This window comes from Varanus komodoensis, unplaced genomic scaffold, assembly GCF_004798865.1.
Source record: "Varanus komodoensis strain SLA01 unplaced genomic scaffold, ASM479886v1 scaffold1, whole genome shotgun sequence".
Classification (NCBI taxonomy): domain Eukaryota; kingdom Metazoa; phylum Chordata; class Lepidosauria; order Squamata; family Varanidae; genus Varanus; species Varanus komodoensis.
The window spans coordinates 121,722,847-121,738,825 of NW_025335268.1; the positions used below are offsets into that span (position 1 = coordinate 121,722,847).

At 45.7% G+C, this 15,979-nt stretch overlaps 1 protein-coding gene across 2 annotated transcripts in view; it reads right to left on the reverse strand.

Moving 5' to 3' along the window:
* The window catches only part of LOC123033998 (copine-5), a 146,855-nt gene that overhangs the window by 102,203 nt on the left and 28,673 nt on the right, over nt 1-15,979 (reverse strand). For both annotated transcript variants that reach the window (XM_044451006.1, XM_044451013.1), the window contains exons 2-3: nt 10,827-10,867; nt 8,164-8,210 (exon numbers count right to left, since the gene is read on the reverse strand). In XM_044451006.1, the coding sequence (XP_044306941.1) occupies nt 8,164-8,210; nt 10,827-10,867 (88 nt within the window). The remainder of the gene's footprint in view (nt 1-8,163; nt 8,211-10,826; nt 10,868-15,979) is intronic.

A 15,979-nucleotide genomic window follows, 5' to 3' on the forward strand; every position in this document is an offset into this window, starting at 1 on the left:
CTGATCTCCTCTAAGACTGACTGGTTTGATCTCCTTACAGTCCAAGGGACTCGCAGGAGTCTTCTCCAGCAATGCAGTCAGGTATCAAGGATTTTCTCTGGTACAGGTGCCTGGTCTCCCCAAAAGGGTTGAAGCAGGGGGAAGAGCTGAAAGTGGCCCCAGAAGAACTTCACCATGGAAATCATGAGTCCTCAAAGAAGCAGGACAGACTGTGCAGGACTATGCTAGCTGTACTGTATTTTCTATTTTATTTGTCATTCGCCACTGACTCTCCCCCACTGCTTACTGTTTTGTGCTCTGAATCTGTGCTTTCTCATTCTGTGCTTGTTCCTTCCTCTGTAGCCATTTACCCTCTTTCCACCAACACCCAGATTGTGTGCTTTGCGATGAAAAGGGGAAGGCTTACAAAGAGGCCTATCACACTATTGGTCACATTAACCCCTAACGTAACAACCAGCTTCCACACCACTGCTGAGCAAAACATTGTCCCAGCAAATTTCGCCTAAAGATACAAGAGGTCTGCAAGGAGGCCCAACACAAGAGACCCCGGAGAAATCCTGGGACAACTGTTCCCAAGGGACCAAGAGTGTTTGGGGCCTGGGGATACTGGGTATGCTTTACTCTCAGTGGGGGCAGCTGGTCCCAGATTTGGTGCCATTGCAGCAGTACTTGCTCCCATACCTGTGGGGTACCTGTGGGTGCCAGCTCACCTTATATGACCTCATTGTGCCCAGTTGGCACAGATGGGAGCTGCATGGCACCGGGTTCGGAAGACTGATGTTAAACAGTGAAGCTCGACATTTTTCTATAATAGACAGTACAAAGTCTTCTACTATAGTGAGACAGAGCCCCCCATCTCAAGTACTTTCTGTTAGGACTGAGGTATCACTGAGCAATCAGAGAATTCCCTGGATGTTAGTATTAAAAAAGCCAAAGCAAAAACCAACAGTCCTGGCTGTCAGGCAGTGAGATATCTGGCCCAGATTTGCAGTGTTAGCACAGCAAAATGAGAGATACACTCTGACATTATTTACACACACACACTCCTGCGCTTTTATTTCTAGGGCACAGATGAGAACTATGGATGAGCCTCCCACCTTCCACCAAAGATCCTTCTTTCAGGATGGCAAATTGTGGCTCCTTCATAACCGCTGAGACTGGAACACAGGCCTATATTCCAGTTGGCCAAAGCTGCTCTGCCATTGAAGCTGCTCTGCCATTTTGCTAGCTTCAAAACCAGTGACAGGTAATCATGCAAACACACAATGGGTGCTCTGAATTTCTTTTGCTGCTATGAAGGAAGAAGGAAGTAAACTGCTCCAGGGAAACAGGCGGCACAACTCAATGTTGTAATGTTCAGATGGTCAAATCAGCTTGCTGCCTTCTATAATCTGGTAGCCTGCAGATGTCTTGGAGGAAAGTTCTCGGCATCTCCAGCCAGCACAGCCATGCACGAGGAGACATCCGCTCCTTGGTGGCACTGATATACAGAGCAGTGTAACTCAGCCTGGTACCTTCCTGATGGACTGGGCTACAACTCCCATCAATGGCCATGCTGGGTGGCAATGATGGGATTCTGGTCAATCAAATCTGGAAGGCAACAGCTACCAAAAGCCCAGCCTGAGTTCAACACAGTGCAAACAGACTTCTAGCCTCATGGAGGTCAAACACTGAATTTAGGGAAGGAAGCATCCTTCCAGTCATGACCATTGCTGTGTGTATGCAGAATGAAAGCTTCATTATAATGAAAGCTTCATGACTGGTATTATAAAATGGCAACACATTATAAATAATAACTACATAGAACAGACTAGAGACACTGATGTCCACATAGGTGAGGAAATCCTCCAAATTCTCCAAATTCAAGGGGCAATGAAATAGTATTCATTCAGAGATAACCAATTTCTTTTACATTTGTTCTTCCCTTTTGAGAGTGTCCCTTTCTTCATGGGTCAAGTCAAAAGGTTTTGAAATTTATGTTGCATTCAGCAGAAACAATCAAACCAGCTTAGAAAATCTTTCCCATTGATATCTCCCTGATGTGCATTACGCATGCTTAGATGTTAACACAATCATGTTTTTGGTCTTCATAAATGTTCTTTTAATGAGGGATGGGGGAAGGGAACGACAGGGGAGGGGGGCGGTGCAGACAGAGACACAAACAAACCCAGATGCTGTGTTTCTCCAGGAGAAAAATGATGCTTGGTGGCTGATATATTGATCAATGGGTTTTTGGAAAATATGAACTGGGATTTATTCATTCCAGTCTGGAGGGGCTCATATACTTTCTGTCTGTCAAACAGATCATCTGCTAGGGTAATTCTACATGCACCAATGATTGCTTGGCACCAAAGTAGCAGAGAAAGAGATGCCTGACACTTACTTCCTGCAGTATAAATGACTGGATCTGAGACAACATATACCACTGATCATCTTTTTGGCATTGCATATGTAGTGCAGGACTTGGAGATCTTTTGCTGATGGCACTCAGCCCTAAATTTTCCCATGAGTGCTCCCACTGGGTTCATATAGATGTTATATAACACTGGGGGCAGGACACTGCCCTGAAGGACCCCGTGGCTCCATTGTCAGGGGTCTGAGGAACCGTTTCCCAATGTTCTTCTCTGAATTAGGTCCAGCAAGTAAGACAGGAACTCTGTAATACTATGCCTCCAACAGCTAACCCATGAAGATGATCCAGGAGGATGCCATGGCTGATGGGATCAAAAGTTAACAGGGTCATGCTCCCTGTGTCCCTTTCCTGATCAAGGTACGTCACGGTGGCCAAGGCCAATTCAGACTTGTAATCAGGTTGAAAACCACACCACAAGGGGTCTAGATAGTCAGTATCATCCAAGGGTTCCTGCAGCTGCTCCAACACAACCTTCTCTAGAACCTTAGCTGAAACAGTGGTGTTTGCCCCTCAAACACTTGTCTAGACAGAAAAGTCTTCACGTGGTGGCAGAAAAGACAAGTTAGGTCTTCCAAGGGAAGGAGTTCCATATTCTGGGTTCAGCTTTCCCACATTGCTATGAAGTGTCCTTCAGTCAATTCATGAAGGTGGGCTTCCCTTCCAGCTGATGGGATATGGGGATGAGGGCAGGACAGTATGGGATATGTTCTGCTCTGGCTCTTCCACTGTCCAGCACCATCTCCTAGGAGAGCCAAGCAAGAACCTTAACCATCTATATCATCTCTCCCCAAGAACCTTCCAGCACCAGTGACATGGAACTGCCCTGCCCTGAAAAACCTCCAATTAAGCAGGTGCCCACCCAAACAGCAGATGTTAACCATCACCCCCAAGTTCCTCTGAAAACATTAGCAAGAGGTCTGACAGCTCAGCAGCAAATATTATGAGAACACGCTGTGTCTCTTGTTCTCTAGCTTGGCAAAACTAGGACCTGTGATGTTACAAACAACTGGGGTTTCACCTGTACTGATAATGCAGAGTGACAAGCTCCACAGCTGGTGGCGAAATATACCTCTTAGGCACAGACCGTTGCTATACCACGAGTCCTACTACATGCATGTAGTTGCACAGAAACGTGTGCCTATGCGTGACAATTGCACAATGTTTGTCCTAGGGACATTATGTCAGAACTCAACTAAGCTTAGAAGTTTTATGGACTGAACAATAAAGCCCTGAACATACTATATGTAGACTCATCCTTGTCTGTGTGCTTTTTCCCTTCGTTCGTATTTAAATATTTGTATGTGTCTCTGTGTGTATTCAATTAGTACTTGGCTGGATAGAGCTTGTTGCCAAAACCTGCCTGCCAAGAGCAGTGGCTTCCTTTCCAAGAAACCGCAGGGGCACATTGGCATCCTATCTGTCCCAACACCCTGTGCCACCTTGGCCTGCAGCAACGGACTTCAGGCATCAACAGTACAGAAACTTGTTATTGAGCCACAGCCCGGATTGACCTCTGTTGATTTATAAGCACCGGGGCCAAGAAGCAGCTCCGCAAAGCCGGCCACCTTGCCTGTTACTCCTGCGTGGTCTTCACAGAGAATCGGATGATGTTGGGCGGGCAAGGGAGTTCTTGTACAGGGCAAGTGGATCGACTCTGCATGTTGCACAGATGCGCCCACTTCCCTTATGGAGCTCATATGGATGCACAGGGCCCTAGACTCATAAAGTGAACATGTGATCACCCCCATATATCTTTAAGCTATATCTTCTCCCATATATATTAAATGTCATTAGATACACAGAAAAGCTACCAAAGAAAGGCTTCCAAGTACATGCAGCTATTTCCCAATATTTTAAGTGCTGAAGTATTTTAAGATGGGGTTTTATTTGAATTTTGTTGTTTGATGTTCTATACTATTACTCTCCTAGGACTTTTAGGGTCAGGCTTTTTATGCTTTTAGTGGCCAGGAAAGTTAGGGGTCTGCATTAACATTCACCGGGTCAGTCTCCCGGACTTTGGCTTCTTTTATCAAGACTTATATAACTTCCTAAAACAATAAAAGGCAAACAAAACACAAGTTTGTTCAATAGTCAACAATTAAACTGCACATTCATCATCATCATCACCATCACCATCACCATCACCCAATAGCCAAAGCTCCTTATTTGACAAGCATAAATGTATTTGCGAATCACCTGCCTAAATCAAACACTGAAAATGAAGTTAAGCTTAAATTTTGCTGATCTTGCCATTCTATATATTCAGCTATTCTCTCCTTTTCAGGGTTACAGACCACAACATATGGATTGAAAGCTTTCTGTTGTGAGTAATGAGTAGTGCACTGCAGTGTACGTATCTCGGGAGAGTTAGCTGGGATAGGAGAAAAGTTTATTAAGCATCTTTATAACCACAGGGGGAAAAATGTGCCCCATTGCTTTAGTTGGCTGCAACTTCAAGGTTAATGCTAACATAACGTAGCAGCAAACCCAGATACTCACGACAGCTACATCAACTGCACAAAGGCTACAGATTGCTAGTGGAGCAACATGAACAACCACTCCAGCAGTATCCTGAGAAACCCCACCTCTGTGTACCAGTCCTGTCTGTGTATACCACCAATACCTCCATTTTCTCCAGAAAGCATCTCTCAGAGCTTGGCAATAACCACAATGTCAAAATGAGATTACCCTACTCAGTCCACTCCGTTTCACACAGGCAATGTACCGCCAGTCCAACAGAGAAAGCCCCCAGTGCCTAGCCTGAAAGAGGCCACCATCACCCATAGGATAGGAGGGAAACAGCAGCTGATATCTGTAGTCAGAAGGTTGGCTATTATGACCCACGAACCAGTAGTCTGATTCAAGCAATTGCCTTTTTCAGACATGCTCTGGGAGGCCTTTCCTTTGCCCAGACCTTTCTATCCCACATCCAGCCACGTCTTCCCAAAGCTTATTTGGCTGACTGGCCAGCATCGGCTGATGGTTGCCCTGGCATGCCTTGCGATCGTTCCCCTGCACCAGCCCACCACCTCCTGCAGCCAAACTGCACCAGTGGCAACCATGAAAGTCACTGCACCTCTGGGATTCCCGCCTGATGCCTTGCTAATACGGCAGGGGCCAGGCTGTGGACAAGCTGCAGACCGAGTGCCGGTATGGTGGGCAGACCCTCTCTTTCCACTGACGGCAATTCCCTGTTGTGAAAATGTTTGAAGTGAATGATAAAAAGACAGGTGCATAGTTGAAACCATTGCTGTTTTTATTTTAAAAGATCAGGAGTGGAATGGGGGCTGAAAGTGACGCAGAGGAGCGGGCCCATCAACCTTTTTGTCCTTGCAGTGTCCTTGTGCCCAAAGAGCTGCATGACAGACAGAAGAGGAACTGGCACAGCTTTCTCCACCATGGCTCTGCCATGTTGGGCAATGCCTCACCTCTTAGATTGCTGTCTGTCATGCATTCTGGGAGGCCACAAGAGCCCTCTAAAGAGGAAGGTGGGAGCCCTATGTGGAAGAACACCAATCACAGCTGCTCTAGGAGGCAGTGGTAATCTTCATGGCACTAGGGCTGGAGACCCCTCTGTTTCCCTGTGAGTGCTCGTAAGCTGCCTGCTTGCCTGCAGAGAGACAAGAGAAACACGGAAATAAGGATGGATGGCGGAAGCAGCTTCAACAGGCAATTTCAATGGCCAAGTGTGCATCAGAGATCAAAGGTGGAGAATTGAGATGTTCTACTCTGTATCTTCTCACTTCCAATTTGCCACTGTTATCTGCTCTTAATATCTGTGTTTGAACCTATATGCCCTCTCACCTAGATGCATTCTCCAGTTTCCATTCATTCTGCTCTACATACCCTGGTTCTGATCAGAAAAGGAACAATGGGTCATGTGTGCCAAAAGATGGAATGGAGTGGACTGATGTTCACAGGTTATTTAGAGGGTATGTAGTCAACAGGGATCCCTCTCTGCATTCTGCATGCTTACCAGCTGTCTTCTCTGTGGGGAGCACAATTCCTATTAGTTGAATAAGGACAGCACAGCTGGTAAACTTGTATGGAATGGCTCTGGGTACACACCCATCCCTCCCTGGGCAGATTAACAGAGGAGGTGAAGGGGTCCTGATTTGGTGCATGATCTTCCACCCCCCTGGTGAGACCCCATCCCTTGCCTACCTGCGTGGGAGGACCTAGTTGCAGCAATGGAGCTGTCATTGGTGATCTGCTGCTGAAGCAAAGTACCTGTAAGGACTCTGAGGAGACAAGTGTTATTCATTTGCCTTTGCCTTTGCAGGATAGTTCCTGTGGCTATTCATGCAACATACTTCTTTTGGGCAAAGCTTCCTCTTGTGTCTTTCCATTCCAATGCTCCTGGCTCTAAAGACACAAGCCAGGGCAACGAAGGCCCATGCCATTCACACTGATATCCAAGGTCTACATTGCCTTGTGGAAAGTTATACGGAGCTATTGTGATTGTAGTCTGTACAACGGATTCATGAGGAAGTTGCAAATTCTATCCTCCATAGGACAGAGAAGCAAGAAGTACAGACAGTTGATTTCAATATGAAAACCTGAAATTACACGAACTCTTTTGCAGCCATAATTTAACAGTACAGTCACCTAAATACAGCACAGAATTACAGCACAGCCCCAGAGGCACTGAGTGGCCCCATGTGTTTCGCCATGCAAGAAGACAGAAGTAGGGATCCTATGTTTCTAAAAGCAACAGATCTTGTAGGTCAGGAAGGTGTGTTGTGATGGTGTCTTGCTGTGGGGTGTCAGATGTCTTCCAAGTCTAGGTGGCTCCCTTCCCACCTACCCCAGGCTCACCTCCCTCCAGCCCCTCTCTCTATGAACATTTCTTCCAACAAAAGTTCCAGTAGCAGAAGTGGACCTGGCTAAGGGAAACCGCTTGCCTAGAGGAGCAGAAGGAAAGTAAGGCTTCGGAAGGAGGAGGACTTAGCGGCTCTCCCCTGCCCAAGCCTTCTGCCTCGAAATCAGGTCCCTCCACAGCAACTTCTACATGACTAGCATTATGCAATGTTAAGCACTTGTGCTGCTCTCAGGTCTAGTCTGAGTCCCCCTTCCACTTCTCCAGCATGCGGCCCACGGTCCCCCTTGCATTATCAGGGCCCCATCTGCATTCAGTGTGGCCTTCCACCATGATAAGCAGGGCTGGTATCAAAGGTACTCTCAAGCAAGCCCCCCCGCCCCGCCACTGACAATTGCCCCTGGGGCTGCTCCTCCTCCTCACCATTGCAGCAGGCTCTTGCTCTGGCCCAGAGCATGGAGTTGGTGAGAAGAAGATCCCTGGCTCTCTGCCCACCAAACAAGTAGCAGGGATGGGAAAGAGGAGGAGGTAGAGCAAGAGCAGATGGTCACTGAGGAAGAGGTCCCTTGGCCAGCAGCCCCCAAAAAGCTGTAGAGCACCTTCCAGCTGCAGCAGTGTGGTACTACTCTCTGCCAACACAAGGGATGGTAGGAGCTATCCCTTCCCCCAAGCAGGCATAGCCTGAGCGTAGAAACGAGCTGTGTACAGCAGCCATACATTCAACTACTTCATAAGTTTTCACTCACATCAAAGTACAAGGAGAAAGCATAAAAACAAGCGTTAACCAGCTGGATATGCCTCAAATAGCTGCTGATCATACCCTGCTGTTCAGAAGAGGAATTATAATCATTGGTATAAAGGTGGGGAAATTGTGTTGCAAAGCAGGAAAGTGATTTGCAAGCATTACCCAAAGTATCTGAGGACTACATACCTCTCTCCACTGTTTGGTTTCTATGCCCTGAGAATACAGCACACATACTGCAAAGAGAAAAAGCACAAGTCAACTCAGACAGTGGCATGGGAAAAAGAGTTTAAGAATAGTATCATGCTGTGCAGCCTATATTAGCCAGACACCTCGGGCTTCAACAAGAACAGGAACCAAGCAGATTCATTGAATTTGGATTCTTCTGTTGTGATTTGGGGCTGAGCGTACATTCCAGAAAACAGCAAAGCCCTGCTCTCTTATCTCTTTTGCTCCTTTCCACAACACTGATACTATTTACGACAATGTGTGCAAAAATAGCACTGCTACATCTCTCTCTAGCTCCCTATACCATGAAAAGCAGTTTACCCTCAAGACAGGCCAAAACAGAGTGGCTGAGTTCTGGAACGTCACAGGTGGTGGGGAAAATGAAATGGAAGCTCCTGGAAGAGGACAATTACTCCACACCAAGTAGCAGAAGGTACTGTGGGATGGGGCCTTAGCTATCTACTGCACTGACCTGAAACATTAGATGGCCATGCATATTGGTAGAGCTACACTTGGAACTCAATAAAAGTTAAAAGTCCAGCAACATCTGCTCTGCCTGCTGATGCACATCCATGAGAATCAAGATAAGCAAAGCTGAGCCTGCTGAGCCCACATTATCCTAACAGAAATATCAACAGAGAATTTCTCAGAGGTCCGCCACTCACTCAAAGAACCAAGCAAAGAACCAAGAACCCAGTCCCCATATCAACAGCAATGTTTGTTTGTTTGTGCATTTATTCTTACACTCCTATCCTGCCTTTTGTCCATGGAGCTCAAGATGACCCATACAGGTTTCTTTTCCCTCCCCATTTTATTCTTATAGCCAATCTGCAAGGTCACCTGTTGAGCTTCACAACAAGACAGGGATTGGATCTCACGTCTTTTTAATCCTAAATCCAACATCGTAACCACTGCCTCACACTCACTCTCAAAAAAGCACAGCTTTCTTTTATTGGCCTTGTTCTTTCAATCCTAGTTGCCTAAGCTAGGTCCACTTTGTGAAATGGGACAGAGTCCTGTCATTGTGACATTGAGGGCATGGCTTGAAGGACTCCTGGTCTGGGGCTTGGCTCATGTATGGAAAAGCAGCTATCAAGGGTGGAGCAGCTGTCCTGGAGATGAGGAGCTAACCTAGGCAGAAGCCTCCAGAAACCTATTCGGCTCTCTGAACTTCCAGAATCACCATGGGGATCTAGTGCTTGCAGAAGACAAGCAAGCAAGCAAGCGCGGCATGCAGCCAAGTCTCATATATCAGTCTACTTCAATCTAGTTCCCTCCCAGTTGTTGAGACTGCACTCCTCATAATTCTTGGCCAGCATGTTGAATCCACATTTACTCCCATGTAAGTGTGTATAAGATGGCAGCTTTACACTGCAATCCTATACTCATTTGCTCAAAAATAAGTCGCAATACAAAACATATAAAGAACAAGTTTTATCCAGCTCATTCAATTCCAGTCCAGGCAGGATAACTTTCCCTACAATTAAGCGTCTTCCTTCCTGTTCCTTATGGATAAGCAGTGCAGTTAGGATGAGAAGCAGGTAAGTGCTCAAAATGCCCCTGCTTTTTGTTTTGACTGATACAAGTTGCCTCTTATGCAACCAGCCCAAGGCCAATGGGAAACTGTTTCTCGTTTAGAGGCTGAGCGGGAGGCAGTCTCACCATCCGACTACAGCAAATGCATTCAGGTTCATCTTTCATGATTTTGCAGGGAAACCACAGAAATCAAAGCAAGAGCTTATGGGTGACTGTTTAAATTAGCCAATCAAGATACCTTCATTAGTATCTTTGGCTCCCTTTCAAATACGTCCCATTACGAAAGCACAAGGGGGATGCAAAGAAGATTAATGAGGTTGTAATGAAGAGCTGCTGCCAAAGCACTGGCAAACCGGCAGACAGAAAATACTGCCCCAGCCATCTTTTCTCCAGCTCCGCTCTCAATGTCCGCCTTCATCTGTGTGAGGATCTTAAGGATGCTCCCTGCATTCTTTACCTAGTAAAGAACGTTCTACAAATGCAACAAAATGTGGCATTCTCCTGTTCAGGAGTCGAACCAGCCAGCCATGTTCCGGGATATTCTGTTCCGTCTCTCCTCTGCACCTCTTCTAATGGCCCGTCATCATTCTACAGTCATAACACATGCTGTCTGGGCTGTCTGGATTTTATCCCTTCCCCATCCCCTTGAGGTTATTCCCCTAACAATTTGGGGGGGGGGGGCATCTCCTAAAGCTTCAGATACCTTCCTCTTGTGCATGGTTGGTGCCATTTTGTTTACACAAGGATATGCACTTGGATAATGAGATTGTTATTAGCATATGGCAACCTTCTCCAACCTGGTACCCTCTGGCTGTGTCGGACTACAACTCCCAGCATGCCCCAGTGATGGCTAAGGTGTGCTGAGCATTGTAATCCAACACGTCTAGAAAGCATGAGATTGGGGAAAGCTGGCATATGGGGTATGATACAGACCCTGTGAGAAGGGTCCATGCGTTCAGAACTAACAAGTTCTAGATTTGTCAAGAACATTTGTAAGTTAAGCACAGAAATCCTGCAACCAAACTACTACCTGAAAGTAAAATACTACCAAAATACTACATGTAAGCAAATATGTAGTATTTACTTACATGGATCTGATTTGGAGAATGTATCCTTATCCAGAAGATTCCTAAAATAAAAAGAAAAGGGGAAAGGATTATGCAATAGCTGAGATAGCTCAGTTTTCAATACAGAAACAGAACTTGTTGACCCATCTCCCGTTGTAGTCGCAGTGAAACTGAAACAGCACTTTACCACACCAGCTGCACGACACACGCACTCATTTGCCAGGCCTTTTTGCACATCAGTGCACACATAAGCTGAACTTGTTTACTGAAGCCATCATGGTTGAGCTGTTGGCAGCTGCCAGGGTGGACCAGGGCTCAGAGCTTAGGAACCAAGCCAAGGAGCTCAGAGAAACACCTAAAGGACAGGAAGACCTTGTTGACTGGGCAAGTCTCAGCCCAACCAAAACCCCCTTCGCTACAGGGCAGCCCAATCATCATCCTGGGCAGACCAGCCCAGAGCCTGAAAATATTTCATTGCTAGGGAAACCTACTAGCCCATAGTTCTATCGCTGAGCACACAGAGCAGAGGGGAACTGGATCTAGACCAGCTAGAGTCTGGTTTTAACAGAAACTAACCTCTTTCTTAATAAATATGTTTCCTTTCCTGAGAAACGTGCAGTCTTGCAGCCTTTTGGATTATCACCTCATATGAAAAGGATCAGCTGTATGCCAATTATACCAATGCAAATGTAAAGGGATTGGTCTGGAGGACCTTTGGTAAATGTTATCAAAGCTTGCATCATTTTAAATGGGTTGCTGTATAACATGAGCCATTTCTACACAGCCATTCTTTGAGAAGCTTTGCTTGCTCTCCTGCTTCAGCTTTTGTGCTCTAAAAGCATGCATGTTTTCCCAAAATTTATGGAAATCTAGTGTAAACAGTGAAACATGTTGACCTTCCAAATACTGATTTATTTGGATCATCCCTGTTAAACAAGTTACCTCTACCCTAAGAGATTAAGAAAAACAAACACCTAGTGGAATCAGTCTAAAGCAGGACTGGGTAGCTGGTATCCCTCCAGGTGCTGTGGGATTCCAAGTCCATCAGCCACAGCTAACACAGCCAATGGTCAAGCATAGCAGGAGATGCACTCTAACAACTTCTGGAGGGCCACATACTCCTCACTTGTGCTCAAAACTACAAAGAATCAGTGGTTGATAGCATCCAGAAGCTCAACATGGATCAATACATTGGAAGATTCACTGGTGGAAGTGTTTGTTTTGCATTGCATTATTGAGTGCTCTTGAATCCAGCTGAGAATATTCTAGAATCTAGATAATGCAAGCAACGACTTTACATTATGCTGATTTCATTTTATAAATCTGTATTTTTGTAAACTGCATGTGTAATAATTATCTCAGAACAGTGGAGGAGAACACAAAGAAATCATTCTTTCAGTATACGGGCTAAATTAAATTTTGGAGAGGCTCTTGGAGCCCAAATTCTAGTGTCAGGCAGGGCCAAACCTGTGGGGCTGAAAACACAAACAATAGTAGCATGTTAGAGCTTTGAATTCTTACTGATAGCAGCTGAGCAATTTGAGACATTTCAGACTTTTGCAATGGGAGGAAACTGTACAGAAGCCTGGAAATTACAAAATGATCAGAAGGAAAGGGTTGGGCCATCCATTGAACCACAAAAGCTAGACTCTGTCTCTGGATGGCCCAGATTTGGCTCCCAGGCCTGAGGCTACCCAGCCGTCGCCTAGGCCAGTTGTGTTTTCCATAGTGGCACATAAACAAACACCTCCGTCTTTGTTCTGCTGGTGTGGATGATGAGGTGGACCATGCTGAATGCACATTCATTACCACCCATAGGCTATGCCCTGCTTAGAGATACACCTTTGTGAACTGTGGAGAGAAAACAGGGTGGGGAAGGTGCAAACATAATGTAAGAACTGAGCCTTTAAACTTTGATGAAACTTTTATTCCATGCCTGGTACTAAAATACACTGAGACATGCTGGTGTATTTTACGACCTTCCCTGAAGTCTGTCATAACTTTTACTACACTCTGGAAACCTTAGACTGCAGGCAGTGCATTCGGAGATGTTACATGCTCTGTTCCTCCAAAACAAGTACCCACCACTCACCTATTTGGTCAGTCCCAAATCCTGAGTGAAACAAAATAATGCTGGGTGCTGTCCAGCACTTGTAGTGCTGAATGCAGCCAGGAAAAGCCGTAATAAAGACCTTGCCGCATGTGTTAGAGGGATGCTTGGCTAACTCGGATGAACTCTGGATGGGACCCTAATGTCAAAGAGTGTCAGGAATGAATAGCAGAGATAATGAGGGATTCAAAGTGCCTTAATAGCATTCCTGCTTCAGAGCCAGGGCTCCTGTGAATGTTTCTTTCAATGGCTTATCTTCAGAGCATGCAAGAGTGTCAATTAAATGTAAGAAGATATACAGGCTGAGTGCAGACAGAGCTTTGTTTTGACTCACTGGCACACTCATTGCAGGAAATAATAATTCATTGCTTTAGGGACAGGATTACAGAAGGTCAGGGAGAAAGCTGCTCTGAGTCAGCACAACATGTGGGGGGAAACAAAAGATAGACCTGCATTTCCCCCTATATGGCTGCTGCTGAATTAACAGATAAGGGGCACTGCTGGGACTGCAAAGGGCACTGGATATCAAAGCCTCTCACTATGGCCAAACATGCAGAACTGCAGGCTTCAGAGTAATATGTATGTAATATACCTTATCCTCTGCAGCTCATCCACTGCAATTCATTCCAAACACTCCAAAGACTTACGGGCATCCCAAGAAGGGTAATCTCTCCTCCTGTCTTAAGAAGTGACACTCAATATTTAAGAAAGGAAGGACCCTATTTGAGCTGTTCTCATAAAGCCAGATAAATTCTGGGAAGTTGTCAGTTATTTTACAAGTATGCAAGCAGATGATGGGACTGGAAGGCTATGTTTCCATGCTATGTTAGATATTTCATATGCTAGAAATCCCAGAATATATATTTCAGAAAGCTGGTCCTAATTGCCCATTCTAATACTGATGCTCTTTTCCCTTTGCGAAATCTGGGAGAAAAAAATTCTCTTGAGAAGAAACAGGCCCTGGCACACCCATTTCTACCAGGAATGGGGAGCATGTGGTCCTTCCTGGATTTACAGTCCACCAACACTTTCCCCAGTCCTGGACTACTGCATTTTCTGGATGGGAGTGACTAATGGTAAGGTGATATGTTTATACATTGTTCCTAGCACATACAACAGTGAAATCCCCTTATTTGCAACTTTAAAGACATACTGGATTGAACATCTGACTATAGTTTTGCAGGGATGCTTTTGCTGAGTAGGATGCCATGCTCTGCAACGACAGGCTCCTTTCATGGCTTGACAATTAAGTGCAGCAACAGTAGAGTTTGTGTGGGTGATGGTCACAAATTACCAGAATGACCCATTAAGCATAAGTAGTACACGGAACAGAGAAGAACATGCTCCTTCGCATCCTGGAGAAGACAGAGTACTACACAGGGTACAGGCTGCTTTACAAGTTGTTGAGCCTTAACCAGCAGAATGAAAAATGATGCAGAACTGAAAATAGAAGCGTGTGAGCAGAAGAGAAGGCACCAAAAAGACAAAGGAGCCCAAAAGCCAGTAATTAGAAATATAATAATTCCAACCAACTGGGAACCATTTGTCCTTCGAGTAGTAACATTGGCCTATTGATGCTTCATAAAATACCACTTTCTTCTCAGCACTCTTTTCCTCTGGGAGTTCTTGATACATCTCCCCGCCTGCCCTCCCTCCATAGTCTCTCTCATTCCTGCAATGATAAAAGGCCTACTGGGATAAAACAAAATCTTCTCCATTTGCGACATGCATTGAGCAACTGTGACTTTCTGCTGGAGGACAGGGCTTGGGTGACTACCCCCCACCCCGCCACAAAATAATACTTTTCTGGCAGGATAAGTTATTTGAGGATTGGCAATAGTACAAACGGTTCGCTGCAACTACATCACACTGCAGTGATGAGAAACTGGATCAGAATTACTGTAGGAATGCACAAAGGGCAACCAAGAGATAGTGAGGCAAAGATCACGAAGTGTTACGAGCCAAGTTTCTCCCTCTAACCAGCATTAGTCTCAAATTGTTTCTTTGCTTAATACTCTTTGTTTCTACATATAAATCATTCAGCCCTGTCTCTGAGCATATACAAAGCAATTAGTGGATCCCAGTCTAGCAATCACTCTCCAAAACTCCCCTTATGCGTTCCACATCTGTAGTAGGAACTCTGTGAAAGCATGCATGCCTCCCTTCCACTCACTGTACCCCTAGCGGGGCTTCTTACTGGTGTTGGTCCCAAGCAATGGGTCCACCTCTGAAAGGGAGAGTCTTCCCATGTCAATATCTCCTCCCCAGACTGCAACTCCTCAATGTTCCTAGGGACAGGTTGATGGGTCACCCCACCTGCCCTTAAGCTAATCAACCCCACTGTTACCTCCTGCTGGGTCTCTGCAGGCTGCACCATTTCCAAAACACTTTCCTCCTTGAAACTGGAACCTGAACCATCAGTACAACTAGCATGGGGAATCTCCCGTGAGCATGCCTGAAGTTTGACAGGCCACGCGTGCAAGACAGTAAGTAGCCATGGTGAAGCACGAGAAAGGGCCACCTCATCCTCTGCCGTCCCCTTCTTCTTTTGCCATCTATTGTTCCCAGCATTAGGCTCTTCTCCAATGAATCCTTCCTTCTCATTAGGTGGCCAAAGTATTTGAGTTTCCTCTTCAGGATCTGGCCTTCTAAAGAGCAGTCAGGGTTGATCTCCTCTAAGACTGACCAGTTTGATCGCCCTGCGGTCCAAGGGACTCGCAGGAGTCTCCTCCAGCACCACAATTCAAAGGCCTCAATCCTTTGACGCTCAGCCTTCTTTTATGGTCCAACTTTCACAGCCATACAGTGCAACTGGCAAAACCATAGCCTTGACTATACGCACTTTTGGTGGCAGGGTGATGTCTCTGCTTTTTAGTATGCTGTCCAGATTTGCCATAGCTTTCCTCCCCAGGAGCAAGAGTATTTTAATTTCTTGGCTGCAGTTCCCATCTGCAGTGATCTTGGAGCCCAGGAAAATAAAATCTGTCACTATCTCCATTTGTTCCCCATCTATTTGCCAGGAAGTGAGAGGACTGGATGCCATGATCTTAGTTTTCTTAATGTT